Genomic DNA, 22989 nt, shown 5'->3' on the forward strand with positions numbered 1-22989 from the left:
AGTCACTTTTTTCGTCGTTTAATCATTTCCAGAAAATGATGTAGGCGGAACAGGATCGTGACATCATTAGTTTTTATCCATGATGAAATTGGTCAATTGGCAGGATTCAATCCTATCAAGAACATATTCTTTGGAATACAACAAGTTTCAAGAATTCAGTGAGTGTTGGAACTATCACCGACTTAACTTTTTAGGTTGCTATTTTATTATTCGTGAACGCTTCTGTGGATTCTATTTAGACTGATTTGACTACTTTACTGAATACCTTTGTTAATATTTTTCATTACTATTTACCTATTTGAACTGTTATTGTATCATGGCGGACTCTACAAATGCCCCTAGTCACCCTTCTTATGCGGATATTGTAAAGGACAATGCACTTCCTCAGACCGAGGAAGAAAAGGCCGCTCCTCTTCCTCCTCAGGTTGAGCCTGTTTTGAGCGAAGAGCCACGTCAAACAGAAGAAAAAGTGGTTGTCTTGGACGAGAATGAGGCAGATTCTTATTTGCATCCCGGTGTGTCTGGTGAAAGTTTAGGAAAGGAAGACGAAGCTGCTGATAAGAAGGAAACAGGAAAACAAAAGAAAGATATAGAGAAGGAAGCGAAAGGTATATGCGATAAAATGTCCGAAGTTTTCCGTAACAGCAGTAAGGTTTCTGCTTTCGCGGCTATTTCCCTCGACCTTGCCGGTATCGGTGCTCTTTCTGCCTACTTGCTCAACCGCCGTCAAACAGAAACGTTAACCAATCGTTCCTTGTGTACTTGCACCGCTTTAGCTGGAATTTTATTGGCTGGCACTGCCATTGTGTATAAAAAGCCAAAGATTTTCAAAAGAAAAACCACTTGAACGCGATGATAAAATTCGCTGTAGAAGAATTTCATCGTGGATCCATCCCTCTACAATCAATTCGTCTCATAATGAATACTGTGTTATTTACGAATGCCAATGATTCCTAGTTTCTACTCCGTTCCTATATGTTATTTTTAGCTTATGAACTTGTTGCTGTCATTTCATTTTCCAGTGATTTATCCAATAATTAGTTGGTAATATATATGAGGTTTGTACCTTTGCTTTTTCGTAATTATAGAATCTTGTATTGCGTAAGTTAATGTTGAAAAACTTTGTACCCCTTGGCCTTAAAAAAGCATAATGGGAACAAAGTGCACAATCCCTACCCTATCTCCTTAATTTTGTTTGGGTTGGAATCTACCTAATGTGCACTATATGACTGATACTTGCGTATATCAATATTCTCTTTACTCCAGAACAATAGATGACTTGTATAACCTTTAAAAAAAATTGACATTGAAACTAAATAAAACGTAAATTAAACAAAACCACAATCGCGCTTAACACGGTGCGCATGTGTAGAAAGAAAAATTTCTATAAAACACTTGATCGAAAAAGATCGACGTGCAACTATAAAGAGAGTGTATAATTCAATTAAACGAATGCAGAAATAAAAGAAAGAAAAATAATATTTTCGAATAGATCGAAGATGCTCATGAATAACCATATAAGTGTGGGCGAATGAAGCGAAACCAACATGAGTACTAGAGAAGACAATTGTTGCAACAAATCATAGCAAATGAGTTGCAAGGCTACAACATTCTCCCTCAGAAAATTTTTTTTCAGTAGAAAGAGAAGATCAATAGACAGATTCAATATAGGGCAGCTAAGAAGGGCTGTTCAATTCCTATACCTAGATATATACAAGAGGGGAAGCAAAAAAAAGAAATTTCTTTACTGTATACAGCAGCAAAAAGTTCATTCACACATTTAAGGATGGAGCAAACCACGGCGAGGTTCATCGAAACGCATACGACGGTTCTCTAAGTTCATAATTTCTTCATGCGACCAGAGATCTCTTCTCCTTAGGCCATATGTAGGAGTGGCAGTGACCACCGGAGAAGAAGCCGTAGAAGCCCAGTTAGCATAAAGGGTGTAAGTATAAGAAGCACCAGGTTTGACGGTAGACGTGGGGTAAGGGTTACCACCATATGTCGTAAAGACACTGTAGGAAGAGGATGGCCAAAGAGGTTCAGGACTCATGTCCTTAGCGGTTAAGGTAGAACCCGGTCTCGGCTGCATAGGACATGTGCGAAGGGGACCTGATTGTTGCAGATACCAATTTCTCATAGTTCCTGTTGGCCACAATAAAACAAAACTTGTAGGAGCCGGGGGATTGGACCAAACACCCAAAGCCGCGAGGCTGTTAAAAACGTTACCGTCAAAGGTACCGGTGAGTCCAGTGACAGTAAAGAAATCGGAATAGTCATTGACAGTCTTTCCATTAGTAGTAGTAGACTTTGCCCAAACAAACCATACTCTACCCGCGCGGCCCCAACTCACTGGCATAGAAAATGGACCATAGGAACTAGTTGAAGAAGGCTTAACAGTATCTGGAATTTCGTAGCAATACTTAGGATCTGAGCCAGTATTCGTACAGATCTGGAAAACTGTCTGTTGAATATCATCTAAAGAAACTCCAGAGTTCGACTCTTCCCATTTGATTGTGATGGCATCGTATGAAAAAATATCTGAAGTCAATGGCTGAGTAATTTTAATTTGCGCCAAAGCGCATTGAACGATTGAACACCAAATGAGCAGATTATGAACCCACCACATCTTTCACTTTGATTTCCTTCCTTCGGGTAGGCTTGGTAAAAGGAAAACAATTGGGAATGAATAGAAGAGGAACCATTCGGTTACCATGACGACAAATAGTTAGCGTCCAAAAATGAGCTACGTTAGTAAATAAATAATGCGAATAAAAAACAAGAATGGATGAATGAGGGAAAATGAAAACAGATTTGGAATAGAAAGGAATAGCAACAATGTTTTTTTTGAAAAAGGTTAAATATTTGCGAGAAATTGGGTTGTAGTTTGTAGTTGTTTTTCACAGCTGCATAAAACTGGAAAACTAAAACACAGACTTTCTATCATATAGAGAAACACAATGAATAGCTGAAACTTTCCTTGTAAACTATTGCAACGAATTGCTATGGATTCTTGGTCTGTTTTTGTTTAGTAAACAAACCGATGCCTGTGTTTTAATAAAGTGAGAGAGAACTTTTATTTGGATATATTTTCAAAAGCGATGCCGGAAACTTTCGATAAACGCTTACTACGAAATTGCATCCTTCTCTCTCTTCCTTTCCCGCTCACCTTTTTCTTTTTTTATAGCACCCTTGTGGAGTCTTGTATCACTCACTTTCCAACACATACGGTTCATAGAATTATGTCTTCCTAATAAAAATCATTGAACATTTGGATTTCTATCGCTGTAAATAGAAAAAAGAATTGTCTTGGAAACCGCAATACACTGTATGTCGAAAAGTCTACCTTTTCTTCATCATTTGAAAAGTCCGTACCGCTCTATACATTACTCTCTTTGCTTGTTTTTATTAAATCCTTCATTATTTTCCTGACAGATGGAATTGGAGGAAGAAACAACTGGGTTCCTTATACCCAACGAAAAAGAATTCTTAACAGGATTTGTTAGTAGCATCGAATCTTTTCGTGAAAGCCTTGACACCGTCGACGATCCCTCTCGAAAACAATATCTATGTGATGATGTGCTAAATTATGTATGAATCTCCAACTCATTTTTTGATTCTCTTCTGACTATTTTTTTTTTTTTACAGATACAGAGCTGTCAATTTCAGCCTACCTTGTTGGATAAGATCCTTGCTCAGTATGTCCCCATATTAAGCAGGTTTCTGCATTGTAAGGACGTTCTGAACAGTCTTCTCAGTTCCTTGGTTCTATACAATTTTTGCCGAATTCGAGGCCACAAAATTATTCGTGTCTTGTTTCCCACAGAAGTACAGCATTTAGAAACACTTTATACGTTTCTACACAATGCACAGGATTTGTCATGGCAAACGACATATGTGAATCTCTTGTGGCTTTCTCAATTGCTTAATATCCCGTTTCCCCTTTCTTCCGTTGAGCAAAGCAAGAATCTTCAACTTCGTATTCTGGAGCTTGCACTCTCTTGTTTAGACAAGAGTGGACTGGAAAGAGAAGCTGCTTCTTTAGTCTTAGCACGATTACTCTCTAGACAAGATTGCATGCATGTATTACCAAATATTCTGCAATCCTCAATTGATTCATGGGACTCAAAAAATATCTTTTATAGACTTGGATTTCTTTCATCTTTGGCAGTAATTCTTAAAGTATGTCAAAGAGAAGACTTTTTGAATTATAGCAGTTACGTTATATCTTTTCTAAGATTTGTACGGGCGTCGAACTCCTCATATAAAAGTACTGCGCTACACAAACTGCTCTCAAAATGCTATGCAAGGTTTGGATTGCTTTTGATTCCAATGAGCGCATCCTCTAATTGGAAATACAATCCCTTGATTTCTGACTCTTTTCACTCTTTACCCCAAGATACCGAAATGCATGTTCATAGCTATTTGGAGGAGATAATCGATTTTCTACTTTTATCAATTGAATATAACGATACTTTTGTACGATGGTCTGCTGCAAAAGGGCTAGCCAGAATTGTTGAACGCCTCCCCTGGTACTTGGCTGAACAAATAATTGATGCTGCTGTCCTTTTAACTCTTGACAACACTTTTTTAAATCCAATTTATAATACTGTTAACATTTCTATTACTTGCCCCGACCTTTGGCATGGTTCTATGTTATTCTTTGCTAGATTGGCAAACATGAGACTTTTAAAATATAAAACAATTCTGCATATCCTACCACTCGTTGAATTGGTAAGTTGTACCCAAAGCAGTACTCTCCTTAAAAATACTAACACTCATTCTACAGGGATTATCTTATGAAATACGCGTTGGAACAAGAGTTTCTGGTCAAAGCATTCGTGACGCTTCATGCTATTTCATATGGTCATTATACAGATCTTATTCTCGTAAAGATATTGAACCTGTCCAACTAAATCTTATACTCAGTTTACTCCAAACTCTATTATTTGACAGAGAAGTAAATATCCGCAGGGCAGCGACAGCGGCTTTATTCGAAATGGTCGGAAGGCATGGTTCAGTACCTGATGGCTTGAACCTTATTTCATTCCTAAATTATTCATCTGTTTCCGATCTTTCTAATTGTTATGGCGACTATGCCTTAAAGGTAGCTAAAAACCCACATTTTCGTACTTGCATCTACCAAAAATTGTTGCTAAATCTGCATCACTTCGACTACAAGATTCAGAATTTAGCAAATGCATCCTTATATAAGTTGTTTTCAATATACCATGAGGAAGCTACCGTATATTTACCTTTTCTGAAAGACCGACTGTCAACCGGCAATGCTGATCATGCATATGGAAATTTTCTCGCCATTGGAAGCATTGTGAGATGCCTATTAGATTATGATTCTTCCATCATCATTACTGAAGTCAGTTCTTTATTGAATTTTGGCACTTATATTCCGATTACTAAATTTTCTCGTTCACAAAAAACCAAAGCATTTTCTGGAATCTGTAGAATGATAGACTCAATTTTCTCTTCTCGATATGACTTTGATAAAAATCTTTCTGATTCTGCTTTTGTATGCCTTAAAAACGCAATTTCCCTTCGTGAAGAGTCAATTACTGAGGATATATCAAATGCATTCAACTCTTTGGTGCGGCACGACCCATCCGGTAGCTACTTAATTGAGGTTATGTCTTTGTATAATTTTTATTCCTCACCTGAAGAGTTTTCAACAAGCGTTTCTATAATTGGAAAACTACCTGACGTTGATTTATCTCACCAAGAAGATATTATCCTGTACTTGAAAACAGCTTACTGCTCTAAGGTAAGTAAACATGCAATCTTTAAAACATACTAATCGATAGAACATATCTATAGAGCTCCAGTCTTCGATTATTTCAGCTTTTCAAGGCTTATGTCCAAGCGTATATGAAAAGTCAACCAGCGTCAAACTGAATGAGCTTGTAGAATTCCTTGTGTCTATTTCTTATAATTATAGAATTGATACCAGAGGAGATGTTGGCTCATGGGTCCGAAAGCAATCATTACAGGTTTTCAGAAAGATGGTAACTTTGGACTCAAGAGCTCAGAAACTTCAGAAAGTTTGCGTTATCTCAGTTCTTTCCTTTATGGTTCGTCAAGCATTCGAAAAAATTGATAATCTTCGCTTATTGGCCTTACATTGCTTAGAAGATTCAAAGGAACATCCAATTTTAAAACATGACGAAGGCTTAAGAAACATTATTGACTCCTCTCTCAAATACGAGACTAAATTAGTCGAAGAAGACAAAATAGAAAGTCCAGCTATCCGGTTTCTCAACTATACAGCTTTTCGTGAAGATGCTTTCAAAGGTATAGTGACTTTCACAGGAAACGGCTTTGGAGGTGGAAAGGTATAGTAACAGAGTAAATTTTGGTCATTATGCTAATATTTTAGATTACTTCTTATTATAAAAATTACCAGCGTTATGTGTATCAATTGAAGGATTTCAAAAATGAAAGTTGTTCAGACTGTGGATTATCCAAGCAAGATATTTTTGAACTATATATCAAATTCTTCTCTTCCAAAACAGAGGATAGCCGTCTTTATTACCAAATCGCTTCGTCTTTTACGTCCTTGTCATTGTGTGGTGTATTTGAAAAGTTTATTTCCTCAAAATCGTATGTACTTATCTCACATCATCTATTAACAGATTTCTAGTGTTGTCCGTGTAGCTTTCCTGGCTCAAAAACGGGCTTTAAAATGTACTTCCACAACGGGAATTATAATTATTCTTAATTTGTTAAGGACTTTTCTGGTATCTAAGTATGATGTTTTAGCTTTATACTCTTTAAAGTATGTATCCAATTTACTTGCACATTCTCGAGAGAACATAAGACTACAGGCTGCAGATATCCTTTTCTTTGCTATTCAAGCTAAGATTACTACTTTTATTCCCGAACATATAATAGAGGAATTTCTTACTGTGGATTGGTTTGCACCTTCATATGCAAACATTAAATTTGTTAAGAATTTTAGACAGCTCATTCAATCGAAAATAGAGCAGCATGAACAATCATTAAAAAGCATAAATGTCTCTATTCAATAGTTTAATAACTTAATTTAATGGAACACCTTATTTATTCAATTATTAAGCATCACTAAATCCCGGCATTATAGTAGTATACACGTAGCTAAATGAAGCTAAGCTGAGGAAGCACAAATCTAGCTTCTGTTTAACACCAAAATGGTGGCATGTTATGCACAATTAAAAATATTAGAAGAAAAGAAAATTAAACAAAAAAACCCATTACACTTTAGCCGAATGAACAAATTATTAAATATCAGGACCGTAACCAAAATCGTTAATAATGAAAGACAAGGACTACTCAAGTTTTGCCCGAAGTTCCTCAAATTCTTTCATATAGTCCATTTCAAGACCCTCTAGGCTATCTTGGATGTACAGCTTAAACTGTATAATTTCACTGAGCATATAAGCAACTTCTCTGTAAACATTATTTTTGTACTCCATGCATGAATGAGCCAGTTGATCTGCCTCTATAGTAATAGTCTGTATCCGCTGATCCAATTGTAGCATGCTGTTATGCGATGAAAGTTTAAGCTGTTGTAAATCATGCTCTAATTTCTGAGATTCTGTATTCAGAGAAGCCTTTTCTTGGTTTGCTGACTCGCGCAACATAGTACACTCCTTTACCACGGAATTCAAACGGGACTCAATGGTATTCAATTCATCTTGTAATTCCGCAACCGTGTCATTTAAGGCATCAAGTACTTCTTGGATTTTTAGAGACTTATTTTGTTCTTCATGAAATTCTAAAGTTATTGAGTGACGTACTTGATTCAAAAAAGGTCGTAAATAGTTCTTTAAATCAAGGTTTATGGATCCTGTTTCTGGATCTAAGATTACTTCAAAATTGCCATTTCCAGCACGCGGAGCAGTTGGAGGAATTATCCCAATCCGGTAAGCTAGGTTGCTATATTTTTGAGATTCCTTTTCAAGGGTATCAATTTTCGATTGTACTAAGAGATCTTTGTCGAAAACCTCTTTTCTTAGCTCGGTTATCTTATTGCCAATGAAATTGATGTTTCGATCTAACTGTTCTTGTTCAGACATCATTTTTTGAAATTCGGCTGTAGAAATCGACTGCATATCCACTCTTGATTTTAGGGATTTCTTTTTCTCATTAAGCTCTTGCAACTGGGCTTCTTTTTCAGTAAGACTCAGCTGAATTTGCTTCTTTAAAGCAGTCTTCGACTCCATTCTTGATTGAATTGAGGACATAAATGATTGAAGTTTTACCTCATCCCTTTGCATTGTTTTAAATCTTTCTTCTAGTAGTTCGATTGTAGAGTCTAGATCACCTGCTGCTTGCTTTTGCTTTAAAAGCTCATCATTTTCTTGTTGTAGCAGCTGAATTTTCGTATTAATTTCTTTATTTTGCTCCTCAAATGACGCCTTTAACTCCTGTTCTGGTTCTTCTTCCATAGAAGCCTGTAAAAATAGATGATATTTTCGAACGAGGTAATCAAATAGTACCTTGTTGACAAAGTGATCATTTAACGTATCGTTTTCTACGGAATAAGCCATATCGACAGCCTGCTCCGTACACTGGATTAAACATACAAGCCAGTGCAACATTCCTAAAATGGCAGGCCAGCTATGAGGAGTTCCTATAGCCACTAACCTGGATCGAGATATCGAATCTGTAAAAGGATACCTCAAGGACTTTAAACAATTTATAACATCTTCTTCATAGCGAGCTCCGAACCGAAATTTTGGGTCCAGCTTATTATACAAAAACTTGAATATGGAAGCAAATTCCTTTGTAGTGGGTAGAAATCTATTATTCGGGGTCAATGGCTGTGGATACCCACATTCTAATAAAAAATTGACTACATAAGCTGCACACTCTTGTTGATAGCGTTTATCTGTCAACGGACGAGGGTCCTTCATGCTTGAAGTAGATGCAGCTTGGCCCATAAAAGATGCACTAGACATCCTTCGATTCATTATACTGGACCTGCGTACCCTAGTACAGTTAGTATGTTTCATCGCTGTCTCTGCTACAAGCCCAATTTCCTTACCCCGGTGCCAAGCTGGGTCTCATAGAAGGTGTTGCAAGCCGCGAAGAAGACATTGTCATGCCATCCACGTCCATAGAAGGACGGATTGGAACAAGTGTACGCTGAGGTGCTAGACTTGTTCGCCCGCTCACTAATCCATTATCGGCGAATGTTGAATTTCGAATACCTGAAGATGAAGGAACTTGAGAATATCCTGAATTTAATTTATTAGTCATAAAATTCGTTTAGTTTTACTTACTTCTCACGTAAGACGAAGAATCCTGCATTTGTAAACAAACAAAAGTTAATTGTTGTTCTTCTGTTTCCTAGATAAGCATATACTGAGTCTCTAGGTCGTACACAAGAGTTCTGTAAATGCTGGTAAAACAATAATGGTTATTTACAGGTTTCGAATAAAGGATTAGAAGTAAAATACAATTTATTATGGTAGTTAATGTCTCTATTATTTCTGTGAATGTCAGCACTTTGAAGTTATTAGAGTTGTCAACCAACTAGATTTCAAAACGATAAATAAACTAAATATCACAAAATAAACAAAAAGATGGAAAGCATGCAAGAAAAAAAGAACGCACAAGGTCTGAAAAACATTTACTGAGGATTAAACATCAATTTGACGGACAAAATTAGAAGGGAATTGGCCTCTATTATGATCATCGTCACCAACGACGAAGCCTTCCCACCAGCCATCTTCATAAAGTCTGATTACAGCAATGGTATCGCCTTTCTGGAAAGAAATCTCTTCAGGAATAGCAGCATTGTAGTCGTACAGAGCATGAACGTATCCAAGGATTTTTTGTCCGTCAGAACTTGTTGGGGTTTCTAGATCTAAAGAAGGATGTTCTTCAGTATCGTATTCACCAGGCATAGGCTGTGACAAGTTTGCGACGCCGTATCCATTTGAAGCAAGAAAGTCATCCGTAATAGAGGATTCGAGTTCTGATTGATAATCGTCATCATTCAAGGATCCTCCCAGGCTTCCAACAGGATCTGCTTTGACTCCATATTCATAATCCGGTTCGATAGCACCAGGTGTCAGAGATCGTGGTAACCTAGACGCACGACGCGATGTAGAAGACGAAGGCCTTGAAGACTGGGTTTTTCGCAAACTGAGAGAAGTATTGTTTTTACGGTTATCAGAAATGGGTGATACGGCTCTATTTTCCATTTTCATAACACTACTAAATTCATCCTGAATCTGTTGTCGTCTGGAAATTGGAGAAACGCTTTGATAAGGTGGGGGGTTAGCTGTTCCTGATTCAGTATCAGGCTTATTGCTTTGCATGGATAATTTCTGAAAATTTTCATCCATAGGAGTCATATCCGAAGAAGGATTCAAAACATTAGGGGTAACAGGACGACTCGACTTCTTAAATTTACTAAAAAATTTTTTACGTGGAGACATTCGCCCTGATTGCGACGAGTTGGAAGACAATGACGCAGCTGTCTGATTGACTGCGGCAGAGACGTTTTGTGAACCAGAGGATCCTTCCAAAGTAGCATTCCCTGTTCGAGCAGCTGCGGAAAGAGTGTAAGGTCGATTTAGGGTCATGTTATCGTTTTCGACGTTGGACGGAGCGCGTTCGAAATTTGCTTGGACTAGCTCCACAACGTCTTCAGGAGATTCACCTTTGTAAAAGTCATAAAATTTAGGAGGCTGGGGAATACCAGTTCCCGTAGCTCGAGAATCGATAAAGCCCAAAACGTCGTTCTTGACGTTGCACGTCTCTAAAGATTTTCGAATTCGCTCGCAAGCTTCATCATCATTAAAAGCGCTTCGAGAAACGAGAAGAGTAAACGTCCAAAGGACGCTTCTTAAAAAGTGACGACGTTCTTCTTCGATGTCTTGTAGCTTATCGCAAGCAATCTTCCACTCCTTTATCCAACGGTTGTAGGTATCTGAGACGGTTTGGACGCTAGCTTTGTATTCGGAAGCGCTTGATGCAATTGAATTTTGAGTCTTGTTCAGTTTATAATTATTCCTTTCTAGTTCCTTTCCAACTAGCATATTCTGCTGGGAAACGTAATAGTTAACCTTTTTGCATAGGTAATGGTATTTGTCTTGTGCCTGATGAGGATACATTAGCAAAACAAGTCTATTTTAAGGAACAAATTTTCTCATACCTTTTCGAAACTTTGTTTCTTTGAATCTTTATCCTTATGGCATTTTTCAATGTTCGCTATAAACTAAAGCTGCGTTAATAAGAGACATTTTGAGAGAAAAAAAAAATTCCTACAGTTTTCTTTTTATCTTTCAAAGATATCGCATAGCGACTAAAAGCGCTGGAAACATCATCTTGTAAAAGCTGAGCGATTGCGAGATGGTTTTTGCCCATTGTATCCACCTCGGTCTTCATACTCTGAATGGATTGTTTTAAAGTTCCGGTTTCATTGGCACCCACATTCGAGCGAGCCAATTTGGCCATCCGTTTAGCATAATCCTCTTCAATGCTTGCTCTATAGATAACTTGTTAGAATGGGAAAAGTAAAAGCAAACTTGACGTGGCACTCCCATATTAGGCTTTCTGCTCCCCTTTTTTTCCTGAAAAAAGAAATAGAAACTATGGAAATGCTTTCATGCTGAGAATAGAAATACCTTTCGTGAAAAAAAGATCGTAGGTCTTCATTGATGTGTTTGATTTCACTGAATCTAGAAAGTAATGCATGGTATCCTTCATCATTCACTCCCTAAAGATGAAAACGAGGTTAGAAAAGTAAATTTAAGCAGAAACAGCAGTGGGATGCCAGGAAATTGTCCTACCCAAAAGTAGTTTGAAAAGCTCTTCGAAGGATTGGATGACTGAGCATTGAAGTTTAATGTTGTAGCCATTCTATAAATAACAAGGCAATGCGAGAAGGTCGAATTCCTCTCTCGCAGTCTTTTCTGTGTTTACTCAAATTTGGTAGTAGACGCCTCGGTGTAAACGAACAGAGTAGGCAAGGTAAATAAATGGCAGCCGTTGCTAGGTAAAACCTGAATGTAAACAAGTCCGAGAAAATAAATAAAAAAAGAGTAAAATTAAATTAAATTAATAAAATACAGCAGAAGAAATTGTACAATCATAAGTAGAACAAAATGAATGACTGATTCATAAAATGGTTCTAAAAAGTAATTTGTATAAAATTTGCCTGGGGTTTTCTGACATGCCTGGTTTGGTGGCTTCGTAGTCAGCCATGTATACTTTTCTTGACTTGTACCAGAAGTATGCAATTGGATTCTTAAATACAACAATATGATTTGTAGTAAAATGAAAAAGTCATCAATTGTGTTTTGCTCAGATGCGACCTTGTATGGATAGTAACGAATGTTTTACCAATCGACCATGTCAACAGACAGTAGACAACTGCTTTGCTGTGTTAGGAAATTAATCCATTCCAGGCTTCTTTCCTCAATGTATCCTAAAGGTTAGAGTAGAATATTGTGTTCTTTTTCTGCCTTTGTTATTCAACCTTCCTCTTTTCCTACCGTTCTGTATGCAAAATGTCACAAGCAGACTAACACGAAACAAGCTTCAACGAAAGAACTCATCAACGAAAGTTTTGAATTGTGAATTCATTCCATGACTGTATCCATCCATGTTCTTTCAACAGAAACATTCTTTTCCGTCGAATTGTTTATTTACCTATGGAACAAGGACTTAAATCATGATGACGTAATTGAACACGATATGAGGCGCGTGAGCCTAAGAGGCAATTACTATATATAGAGAAGGGTCCGCCGCTGTGTTTGACATTAACTAATAGGACAAATTCAAAACAATTCAGATTTCCATTGAGAAACTTCGTTTTCGTGTCGTTGAATTTTTGAACGCATCACTCTATTTGCAACGTTACAACTAACTTGAAACAATATGTCAGAAGAACGCAATGTTAAGCACGCCGTCAAGGATACAGACCATAAGATCGTTTACAACGTTGAACGGGTTCGCCACGGTATAAATAACTTTTTCAATGATATTGGCAATGCCGTCAAGAAAGAAAGCAACACCGGTACTACCAAGATGAGCAGTGAAGCTGAACGCACCGAAAGTGCTGGAAAACTTTAATGATTTTATAAATCCTTTATAAAAAAAAAAAAAAAAAAATTGTACCTTGGCGTTCAGCAGGTTTTCTTACAACTCTTATTATGTTGTTTTCATGTTTTTTGTTTTGTGTTTTATGATATTATAACCTTATGTTTGTGTAGAATCTGTTGACTGGAAAATCCTAACTTTCTTTTCAACAATAACTATGAATACACTATATTTTAACATTAGATATTTCGTAAGTCTAGTTTCACGCGTAGTGTTGTAACCATTAAGTATTAAAACAAATCCTCAGCATGCATTCGCATCTTTCGGGACACGAATGTTCCTTTAGTAAAACTGGGTTTGAATTTGGATTTTACGTCGCCAGCATCCTCTGGTGTGGAGGGAGCAGCAGGAGTAGATGTATTTGACGGTTGACTATCCCGATGCTGATGCTCCTCTCTTTCAAGTAAAAGCTCCAAAACATTCACAGGACTCCCATTGTATTCTTGATCATCTTGCTCTTCTTCCATTTCAGCTGCAGCTGTTGCCCATCTATTGTTTTTAGAAGCGTATAACGGCCGGGCGGAAGACCGAACGGACGCTGTAATCTCCTTGCTCTTAAACATTTGCCATGCTGAATCTAGAACTTCTTCCGGAAAAGCTACCCAAACTCGCCAAATCTCAATGACTTGTGCAACCTTTTTACAAAAAATATCCATTTTTAGGCGACCACCTAATCGTCGACTAAAGGCATATAGATTATCAAAGATAGATGGTACATATGGCTCCAAACTACACTTGAATTAGCATGCTTAATGCTGAACTATCTCTCGTTTCTTACCCAACTCGATACCGCCAAACTAGCGACACTCCAGATATTCCATTAAACAGCAGGTCATTAATCACGTACAATAGTCCCAATTTTTTGTCCCCCTTTTCCAATATAGATTTATCATTCATCCTTCCGTCATTAACCTCCTCATTCTTCAGTAACTCTTGTACAATCGCTTTAGAAACCTATATTGATATATGGTTAATTATATTCTTCTTTCCTCGATATTCACACACCTCTTTATATTTATCAATGTGATTAATAGAAAAACATAAAACACTTGCTATAGACCCCTTTTCACAGCTCATTCGCGTCAATAGCCATTCCAACTTTGCCCTATCTAGGGTTGACAGACGATCTGCTGACGCATTTTTCTCTTCTTCCTCTTTCTTTTTTCGTAGCTCTTTCTGTTGTCCAGAAAATATTGAATCCTTGTTTGCTTCTCCTTTTCCAACAGTAGCTGATATGTAATTTCCATCCACTGGCTCAGTAGACAGGCGCCGTACGGCATCCTGTGCGAGCTTTTCGTTTCGAAATACGGAAATTCCTTTGGAAATATTTTCTTCGGAAGAGAACACATTGATTGCAATCACAGAGTCACGTCCACCTAGAGCTTCTTTCAACGTTGCTGCGGTTGTCTGTTTAGCAATGCCATCCAGATGTACAACACAGGGCTTTTCAGATACTTCTTCGTATTAGCAAAAAAATACTTGTAATTGTTTTTTTCCTAAAAGACATACAACTTGTAGCTTGGTCCACCGATTCCAATGCATAATTTTCGCGTCGTTCAATTTCAGCCTCTAGTCCAGACTTATTCGTCTGTCTACCAATTCAAATTAGCTTCCATGACACAATTATAATACATACGGAAACGGTTGCTGTTGCTTTTTCTCTGAAATACTGACTTTTTGCCGTTCTCCAGCTAGAAACGTATCTTCATCTTCATCCGACTATTGTCTTAGCTTTCCCTTCCTTTTTATTCCAATTTCATGCATACTTCTGAACTTATATCTTCCTTCGCAGCAAAATGCCGCCGTGCTCCGATAATTGGCCTTCTTTCTGTTGATAAATTTCGTCAGCAAACTCTTCTTCAAAGCTCCCAAACGAACTTGTTTCTAAAGTTTGTAATGGAAACTGATGATCGTGATCCATTCTAAAATCATCTTTCTCTGCCCACTTTTCTTGATTAGTTCGCATTTGGAGTCATCAGTAGAGTACTGATCTTCAATTACCATTTACGCGTCCTACACAACCTGCTTAATATATGATGCTCTGAGAGTCTAACTGCTACAGTCTCATAAATGTTAGAGCTTTTATTTGTAAAATTTTTACTAATCATATAACAAAATGATTAATACAATCTTGCACTTCATGATGAAAGTAGTTAGTTCGTAGGAACAACTGACATCTCCTAAAAAGCTAGCAAGCTAGCAAGCTGGTTTAAAATGGAAAAAAACACTATCCAACGTTATAATCTCAATGCCTTTCAGATACGTCTACGTTCAATACCTTACGTTGAGAAAATCAGCTTTTTTTATGGATTCTCTGACTAAGGGGATGGCTGTGTTTGCTTTACACCTATTCAAAATCAAAAAAGCTTAAACAAAAACTTTGGTTTTATCTCGATTTCTGTTTGTTTACAAACATTGGATTTGAGTTCTCCAATGTTTGTTTATTGCCATCTTTCCAAATATACATATAAAAGAAATTCCAAGACTTATTATTTAAAATATACAGTTGAGAAAAAACGAACCTGAGAGTCGAAGAAGGAATTAGAATGGTTGACTTACAAGACCCAAGAGCATTACGGGAACTTCAAGTGAATGCAATACCCTTTAGCGATCCCTGGAAAGATGATGCCATCAATTTATCAAAAAAGCTGAGAAATGAATCCGATGCGAGATGCGGCCGTGACATTGAGCCTCATGAACGGAGGAATCCTTTGGATCTTGATATCTGGGTAGCATATAACTATCTTTGTAACGTCTATGAAGCTAAAGCGTAAGTCTTTAAAAATGGAATATAACATTAACAAAGAAGATGGATTGAAAAAGAAATGGAAGTGGTTTATCCCTGTATAGATGACTTTATTACTTCTCTTGCAGATGGAAAGGTGCTTTACGATTTATCGATGAAGTTCTATCCTAAGCTGGCAAACAACTGGAAACCTCGATGCCGCTCTGCTAATCGAAAAGTAATGTACATGGGTGTTTTCTTTGAGTTCTTGGACTTTGTTGGAATGTTTAGTGTAAGAGTTTTCACGTATGTTGAATTCAACAACTAATTATATAGGCTTTTCGCTTTGAATTAAAGCATCTAATTGAATATTCTAATATACCGCGCGTTATTTATTCCTTACATGCGCTTTCTTATCTCTTGAGCTTTCTGCAAGTGACTGAGCATGTTCCTCATTTATTTGGTAAAATACACCTAAAACGTAGTGAGGTAGAACTAACGAATCACCAAATCTTACCCTTGAGGAATTCCAAAAAGTTTCCTAATTTTACCAAACTGAAAAAACATTTTTATGGTCGGCTCCATCGGAACAAGCAAAGCACTAGTCAATTCAACGAGCGCATTCTGGCTTCGAAAAAGTTACCTTCTTGGATCAACCCTTTGCAAGCCATTTGCAGAGGATATCTGTTGAGAAATACTATAAACACGCGTGATATTATGAGAGAAAAGTCCCAACAGAATATTGTTAAGCTTCCGTTACTGGAAAAGTTACTGATATCACCGAACGCAGATGAGAGATTGACAATGGTTAAAGAAAGCCAGCAGCTGTACCGAATTATGGTTTGCTTACATTCGCAAATGTTTCACCTTCCTTCCCCAGAGCTTTCTCTAGATTTGAGTGGACTCGCTCTTCTGGGCTCTTCCGTTGAAACTTATTATCAGCTTATTCCGCCAATTCTGAACAACGTAGTTTTTTATCTTCAAGAAAATCCTTCCTTGTGGCTATCAGTGTTGAAAAGACTCTTAGCTTTAGGTGTTGACAGGGTGGACATATCCAATTATGGATTACTTGTGTTGAAGTTTTTCGGGTTTTCTGTTACCAATCGAGACCGAAAACTTTTAAATGAATTTATGCTTAAAGGTCTCATAACATCCTTAAGCAATATAAAATCATCAGAAAACAATGATCGCAATTACGGGATATCTCCTATATTTTTATGGATTTCCAAAATATTTTCAAGCAGTTTGTTGTGAGTACTATGAAGCATCACTCTATTTTACTAACGTATTAGCTTGGATTTGGATTCTTTCTTTGATAAGCGAGCTTCTTTTGTACTGGATAGCTTTTATGAATCACAAAGCAGTGTTGGATCACTTGAAATTACTGCAATGCATACTGTTAGTGAAGTTATTTACAGCTTTTATTTGCATAACAAAGAACTGCCAAAAGAATTCTTTTATTTTTTCAATTCACTATATTATTCCGAAGCGGTAAGTTATTTAATCGATTTTCAACCGTTCATTTTACTGATTAATAGGGTCAAAAAAATCCTCGTTCCTTAAAAAGCTCTATGTTATGGTTTTTTATTGATCAAGTTATAAGCTGTGTCCACCGGCATCATTCTCGAAAATACTATAAAAAGCATTCAGAAAAGTTTTCGTTCATGAAACATTATTTACGATCGCTTTTTGAAGGAGTTTCTAATTTAGCAACTAGTGAAATCCAATGGCACACGCGAAGTTATCGAATTGTTGAAGCGTTAATAAGAAAATGTACGTACACCTGTAACTTATTGATTTATTAACAGAACAGTAATACATGCTCCAATCAAGCGCCCAGACATCGAGCTTGCGGGAAGATCTTTGAGCTGCACACACAAAGATATATTTAGTCTTCACTCGGTATTGAAAGTCTGTAATGACAATGGTGATTTTGATGATTACCCTTCGTTTAAGCGCCTTATCACCAAACTTGGTTCTCCGAAGTTATGCAGAAAATATGAAGGTCAAGTCCTGTTTCTAGACACAAGACGGGAGTATATGCATTCTAGCATACCTTGCTCGCAGGCAGCCAAATATCAACTGTCACTTAGTTTATGTTTACCTTTAGTAGAAGGTCATTTGCGCTGTTCTTTAAAAGAAACATTATGGGGATCACCCACCTCATCAGAAAACCAAAAGTTCAAAGGACTTTTACATCTTGATCAGAGGATTAGGGACCTTCATCCTTCTTCTTTGACAGGTATCACTGAATCCTTTTCTAACTCTTCACAACCTATACAACAATGGCAATCACGGCTTAGAAAGTTGTTGAAAAACTTAACCAAGATTGATGATGATTTGGAAAGTATTCAATTTCTTATACGACATGGATGCACGGACCAAGCTTGTGTAAAGGACATTAAAGAAGCTTACAGAAAAGTGGCCCCCTTAGCTAAAACTTTAAAGCAAACTGGAATTGAAAACAATGAATTTTTAAATTTTCTTTCAAACATAGGACATGGCTCTAAAAAGTCGAAGGACTTCAATTATAAGCATCCATTGCTTGACAAATCCATGGGTGAATTGCTACAGATGGAGATCGTTTACAGTTGCCCATCAGAGCTTGTGAATCACACTTTGAAAATCTTCGTTAACAAAAACCGAACTGCACTTCATTTTTTCCTTTTAAATAAGAAGAATCTGATCGATGAGTCCGTGATTTTGGTAAATGATTTGATACAAGCTGCGTATGTTATTATTTGGAAAACTGGTTTTTACTAATATTGAACTTAGGAACATAGGAATCTACTTCATTGATGTACTTAATCTCCCCTTCCATACTAAACAATTGCAGGTTTGGTTAACTCCGGTTTCCTCGTATCATAGTGAAGAAAACTATGCTGAAATGAAAAAACAGAAAAGAAAGAAGGTCACTGGGTTTGAACATGCAAAGAAACATAAACTTGCAAAATGAGCATTGTCTTTCCCTTAAAATAAATATTGATTCAAATTTAACTCAACTTTAGGTGAAATAACTTTATTACAAAGGCAGAAAGGAGAATTAACCTGTTCAAAATTTTTAGTAAAATATATAAACCTTGTCCTTGTTAACGTAAAAGATATATTTTTCTGTTTAAACCAAAAATATTAAGGAATCCCAAAAAGATCGGCATATAGGTTTTTTTTTTCACTTAACACACTGAACAATAACAATAGATCCACAAACATAATCCTGGTTGCTTTTACTATTCGAAGGAAGAATGTTAACGAAAATTAAGCTCAATCGAAGGTAATTTTAGTAGCAGCTTTCATAGGAGCGTCATTTGTCACACGATTACCATAAGCATTCAACTTGGGCTTAACAGCTGTACCATATTTATATAATCCCTCAGGAATATCTTGTTTAGCTTGACGCAAAACATTAATAAGCTCACCTGCATGGGACTTGTCTTCAGGCGTAAAAAATGTATGAGCAACACCCTTGGTATTTGCTCTACCTGTACGGCCAATACGGTGGATATAATCCTCAATTGTCAAAGGGAAAGTAACATTGATTACAAGTTGCACTTTGGGGATATCAAGACCACGAGCGGCAACATCGGTAGCAACCAGAACAGGGGATTTACCTGACTTGAAACTTTCGAGGGCTTGAAGGCGAGCGGCCTGAGACATATCACCATGAATACCCACAGCATTAAACCTCCTAGCCAAGGTATTTTCAACACGGGCAGCTTCCTTTTTGTACAATACAAACACCAAAATCTTCTCTCCTTCACCAGCAGAAGCAAGATTCTTGGAGATGCAGTTAATTAGGGACCTTTCCTTGGATCTGGAATCATCCAACAGTTCTATTATTTGAGTAATATTTTGAGAAGCAGACAACTCGTCGCTTCCAATAGTGATCTTAACAGGATCCTTCAAAAAGGTAGCCGCAAGTGCACGAACAGATTCTGGCCAAGTAGCACTATAAAATACTGTCTGGCGGGCTTCTCCTTTTAATGGATTGGGCGTTTGACTTATAATGTTACGAATGTCTTGCTCGAAACCTGTATCCAACATACGATCGGCCTCATCCAACACCAAATATCCCACGTTTGAGCAATCGACAGCACCGTCGTTAATTAGATCAAGTAAGCGACCGGGGGTACCGATGACTACACTAGCATTACGAGCAGCACGAGCTTGTTCACTTTTAGGGGCACCACCGTAAACGACGGCAACCTTAAAAGAGACATCGGAAGTTAAGCCTTTGATATTTTCATATGTTTGGATAGCCAACTCTCTAGTAGGACTAACAACCAAAATACGCGTTGTTGGCTTTTCATCAGGCAGATTTTGAAGATATTGAAGAGCTGGAATGCCGAATGCGACTGTTTTACCGGATCCGGTTTCGGCAATACCGACAACGTCTCTTCCGGCAAACAAATAAGGCCATGAAGCTGACTGGATTGGAGTAGGTTCCTTGAAGTTCTTCAAACCCAATCTTAAATTGTCTGCGATTGGAAGCTCTGAAAAATTCAATACAGGTAAAAGAGGAGTTTGACTGATAGGATCCACATAATTAATTTCATGCTTCTTTGCATATTCTTTGCAAGCAGCTTCGTTTGCCACGGATTGAGAGGGACCCTCTGTTAAAGTATTCTTCTCTTCTTCATCATTGCTACCTCCCTCTTGAGATGCAGACTCTGAATCGGACTTCTCCTTTCTTTTCTTTTCCTTCTTGTCTTTCTTTTTCGTGTCGGATTTGTCCTTGGATTTCTTTTCCTTCTTTTCCTTTTTGTGTTCATGCTTGGCTTTTTTTTCTTTACGTTTTATGGCCTCTCCTTCAACATTTTTTTCTAAACCAGCATCCTTAACCTCCTTAATTGAGCGTTTTCCCATTTTCAAAATTTTTCTTTAGAGTAAAGAGGGAGGGAGTTGTAAAGTTCTCTTCAGTCCCCGATTCATATACCGCAGTTGGACTATGGCATGCTAAGTCGAAAATTTATGATTTGATAAATGGAAAATAAAAACAAGAAAAGACAAACGAAATAAACAATTGAAAGCAAGTTCATTCCATTACTAACAGCAATACTTCGTTCAGCTTTGTTTGAGACTTTTCACCCTCATAAACAAGGGTAGTAAAGTCAATTTATTTTCCATAATTACTCTGAAAAAGAAAATAAAAGCAAAAAAAATTTCAGATTACTATTTCTATATTATTAAGTGCATATTAATAAACAATCGTATTTTCCTATGTGCAACTCGGACGCTCCTGAAAAGTAAAAACAATTTCGAAGAAAACCATGTCCTAGCGTTTTTTTTCCAAAGCAAACAGCAATCTAACTCTTTTTCTTTTTGTCCCATTTCTTCCTTTCCTGTCAAGACCTGCCATGAAAGAAAGATAAAAAACGACTAAAGTCCTATTAAAACACCATAATCTATTTCCATGTCTGTTTTTTTTTTTATTATTTTTCTTTCTCTTTCTCTCTTTTCAATATATATGTATGTTATAATAAGAGCAGAAAAAAAAATTCCCACAACATTTTAACTGATCCAAGAACCTATAGAACCATTCTCAATCACCCACAGCCTATTTTTATATCAATTGAGATAATCAGATATTAAGGATTCAAAAAATTTTATCCTATGCGAAAAAACCAGTTTATGCAAAGCGGAAAGAAAGATTCACTATCACAGTAGTAACAAAGATTCAAAAACGATTCTTTCACGTTATTAGAAAAAGGAAACAAAGAAGTGTTTGCATTCTTTCGAAAGCCAGCATGAATACTACTGCCCTTTCCAGAGTTCGTTATAGTCAATAAAAATTTAGTTCCCCAAAAATTTTTAAGAAAATAACCGCTACGTTCATTGCAACTGCTTGTTTACCAAACATTAACGCCACCAACAGAGCTAGCAGGAGGAGAGGACCAAATTTGAGAGCCCAATGCAATGGAGGGATGATGTGACTTCGACAACGAGGAAGACAAGCCAGACATGTCTTGATTATTTCCGCTGTACTCTTGCTTGAAGTCCAAACTTAGTGTAGGAAGAGAGGAAGAAACAGACGAACCAGTCGTTTGAGGAGAGGCTGCGACAGCAGAGACCTTGTTCACAGCGGCAATAGGAGGAGCATTCCCGTTGGTAAGAGGGGGATTCGGTGGACGAAGCGTGCTATCCGTCGAAGCAGAGCCGTTGCTGGATGGAATATTAAGGTCCCTCTTCGCAGGACGCGTTCCAATGGGCGCTATGGAAGATGGACGACGGCGTGCCGTTGGAACGGGTAACGAATCCACATTCACCGAATCCATAAAAGAGGAAGACGGGTTATAGCTATTCGAAGTGGTTTCTAACAATGAAAATGCCGGAGGCTGCTTCGCCGTCCGTAACGCCGAAGGAGGAGGCATACTAGAAAGACCAAAGTTAGGAAGACTATTTCCACCTACCGTCGACGAAGAAAACGAAGATCTTCCAGGAGCGGCCAAATCTGTAAACGACGAAAATGGGTTATGATGGGCACTACTTGACAGCAGCGACGTAACCGATCGACGAGGGTGTAGAAGCGACGATGCCGTAGTTCCTCCCAAAGAAGTGCTACCTGGAAACGAGGTACCAAAGCCGGAGGAATGATTGGCGGAACCAACAATCGTGCTAGGCTCAGCAGGCGAAGTCCCAAGCATATTCGAGGCTCCATTAGGGGTGCTGGAAAGCGCATTGCGTAATAAACTACCACCTACTCCGTGATTCATTGGTATACTGCTACTTAAAGCCTCATTAAGTGATGCGGTGGAGAAAGGGTCATTCGTCCCTGCAAAGCTGCCTTTCCGAGCTCGTGAGGCCAACATGCCATTCTTCATCAAATTGTCGGATGCCAATTCGATTTCCTCGTACTGACTCACAAATGCAGCACTGTCATCTGGTTGAAAAACGTTTGTTGGACCTAGACCATCCCAATAAGAACCGGCCGAGAACCAACTGTTGACTCCATCTACAAACGACATAAAGACAACTTATGGTTTCTAGAAATTGGCCACTATTCCAAGATCAAACCTTCAATATATTTTTTTAAAAAGAAGTTCAGGCTGTTTGTGGTTTGCTCTGAGTAAGAATCGCCCGCTCGGATTTCTTAGGGATACCCCCACTTCCCCATGATTCAATGAGAGTATTATTTCGATCCTACGGTGATATCATACAAA

General features: G+C 37.7%; 9 protein-coding genes across 9 annotated transcripts; 3 read left to right on the top strand and 6 right to left on the bottom strand.

Annotated features, from left to right (window-relative positions):
• The first annotated feature begins 86 nt into the window (after window positions 1–86).
• SPOG_00805 (uncharacterized protein) lies at window positions 87–1283 on the top strand. The gene has a single exon (XM_013168981.1). It carries the CDS (start codon window positions 317–319, stop codon window positions 845–847), a length of 531 nt encoding a protein of 176 aa, XP_013024435.1. The 5' UTR covers window positions 87–316; the 3' UTR covers window positions 848–1283.
• On the bottom strand, window positions 1276–2671 carry SPOG_00804 (KRE9 family cell wall biosynthesis protein). Its single transcript, XM_013168980.1, has one exon. The coding sequence runs from the start codon at window positions 2627–2629 to the stop codon at window positions 1781–1783; it is 849 nt and encodes a 282-aa protein (XP_013024434.1). The 5' UTR covers window positions 2630–2671; the 3' UTR covers window positions 1276–1780.
• A 476-nt stretch (window positions 2672–3147) lies between these two features.
• Window positions 3148–7087, top strand: SPOG_00803 (tubulin specific chaperone cofactor D). Its single transcript, XM_013168979.1, has 6 exons — window positions 3148–3591; window positions 3649–4734; window positions 4790–5776; window positions 5817–6344; window positions 6389–6612; window positions 6653–7087. The coding sequence occupies exons 1-6, from the start codon at window positions 3436–3438 to the stop codon at window positions 7038–7040; spliced, it is 3369 nt and encodes a 1122-aa protein (XP_013024433.1). The 5' UTR covers window positions 3148–3435; the 3' UTR covers window positions 7041–7087.
• SPOG_00802 (spindle pole body protein Ndc80) lies at window positions 7027–9342 on the bottom strand. The gene is made up of 3 exons (XM_013168978.1): window positions 9276–9342; window positions 9038–9230; window positions 7027–8982 (listed from the first exon to the last, which is right to left on the bottom strand). The coding sequence occupies exons 1-3, from the start codon at window positions 9301–9303 to the stop codon at window positions 7317–7319; spliced, it is 1887 nt and encodes a 628-aa protein (XP_013024432.1). The 5' UTR covers window positions 9304–9342; the 3' UTR covers window positions 7027–7316.
• A 118-nt stretch (window positions 9343–9460) lies between these two features.
• On the bottom strand, window positions 9461–13073 carry SPOG_00801 (contractile ring protein Imp2). The gene is made up of 5 exons (XM_013168977.1): window positions 11796–13073; window positions 11631–11722; window positions 11272–11491; window positions 11159–11221; window positions 9461–11102 (listed from the first exon to the last, which is right to left on the bottom strand). The coding sequence occupies exons 1-5, from the start codon at window positions 11862–11864 to the stop codon at window positions 9636–9638; spliced, it is 1911 nt and encodes a 636-aa protein (XP_013024431.1). The 5' UTR covers window positions 11865–13073; the 3' UTR covers window positions 9461–9635.
• Window positions 13074–13337: 264 nt separating this feature from the next.
• Window positions 13338–15028, bottom strand: SPOG_00799 (U2-associated protein; the record flags this gene model as incomplete). The annotated part of the gene is made up of 7 exons (XM_013168976.1): window positions 13338–13836; window positions 13886–14061; window positions 14113–14561; window positions 14617–14699; window positions 14744–14826; window positions 14874–14935; window positions 14986–15028. 7 exons carry the CDS (start codon window positions 15026–15028, stop codon window positions 13338–13340), a joined length of 1395 nt encoding a protein of 464 aa, XP_013024430.1.
• SPOG_00798 (GTPase regulator) lies at window positions 14967–18873 on the top strand. Its single transcript, XM_013168975.1, has 7 exons — window positions 14967–15877; window positions 15917–16124; window positions 16169–17082; window positions 17125–17323; window positions 17371–17605; window positions 17646–18561; window positions 18608–18873. Exons 1-7 carry the CDS (start codon window positions 15654–15656, stop codon window positions 18786–18788), a joined length of 2877 nt encoding a protein of 958 aa, XP_013024429.1. The 5' UTR covers window positions 14967–15653; the 3' UTR covers window positions 18789–18873.
• On the bottom strand, window positions 18560–20755 carry SPOG_00797 (ATP-dependent RNA helicase Dbp3). Its single transcript, XM_013168974.1, has one exon. The coding sequence runs from the start codon at window positions 20693–20695 to the stop codon at window positions 19094–19096; it is 1602 nt and encodes a 533-aa protein (XP_013024428.1). The 5' UTR covers window positions 20696–20755; the 3' UTR covers window positions 18560–19093.
• Window positions 20756–20953: 198 nt separating this feature from the next.
• SPOG_00796 (uncharacterized protein) lies at window positions 20954–22985 on the bottom strand. Its single transcript, XM_013168973.1, has one exon. The coding sequence runs from the start codon at window positions 22792–22794 to the stop codon at window positions 21679–21681; it is 1116 nt and encodes a 371-aa protein (XP_013024427.1). The 5' UTR covers window positions 22795–22985; the 3' UTR covers window positions 20954–21678.
• Window positions 22986–22989: the final 4 nt, after the last annotated feature.

The sequence above is a fragment of the Schizosaccharomyces cryophilus genome (genome assembly GCF_000004155.1).
Source record: "Schizosaccharomyces cryophilus OY26 unplaced genomic scaffold supercont4.5, whole genome shotgun sequence".
In the NCBI taxonomy this organism is placed as follows: Eukaryota; Fungi; Ascomycota; class Schizosaccharomycetes; order Schizosaccharomycetales; family Schizosaccharomycetaceae; genus Schizosaccharomyces; species Schizosaccharomyces cryophilus.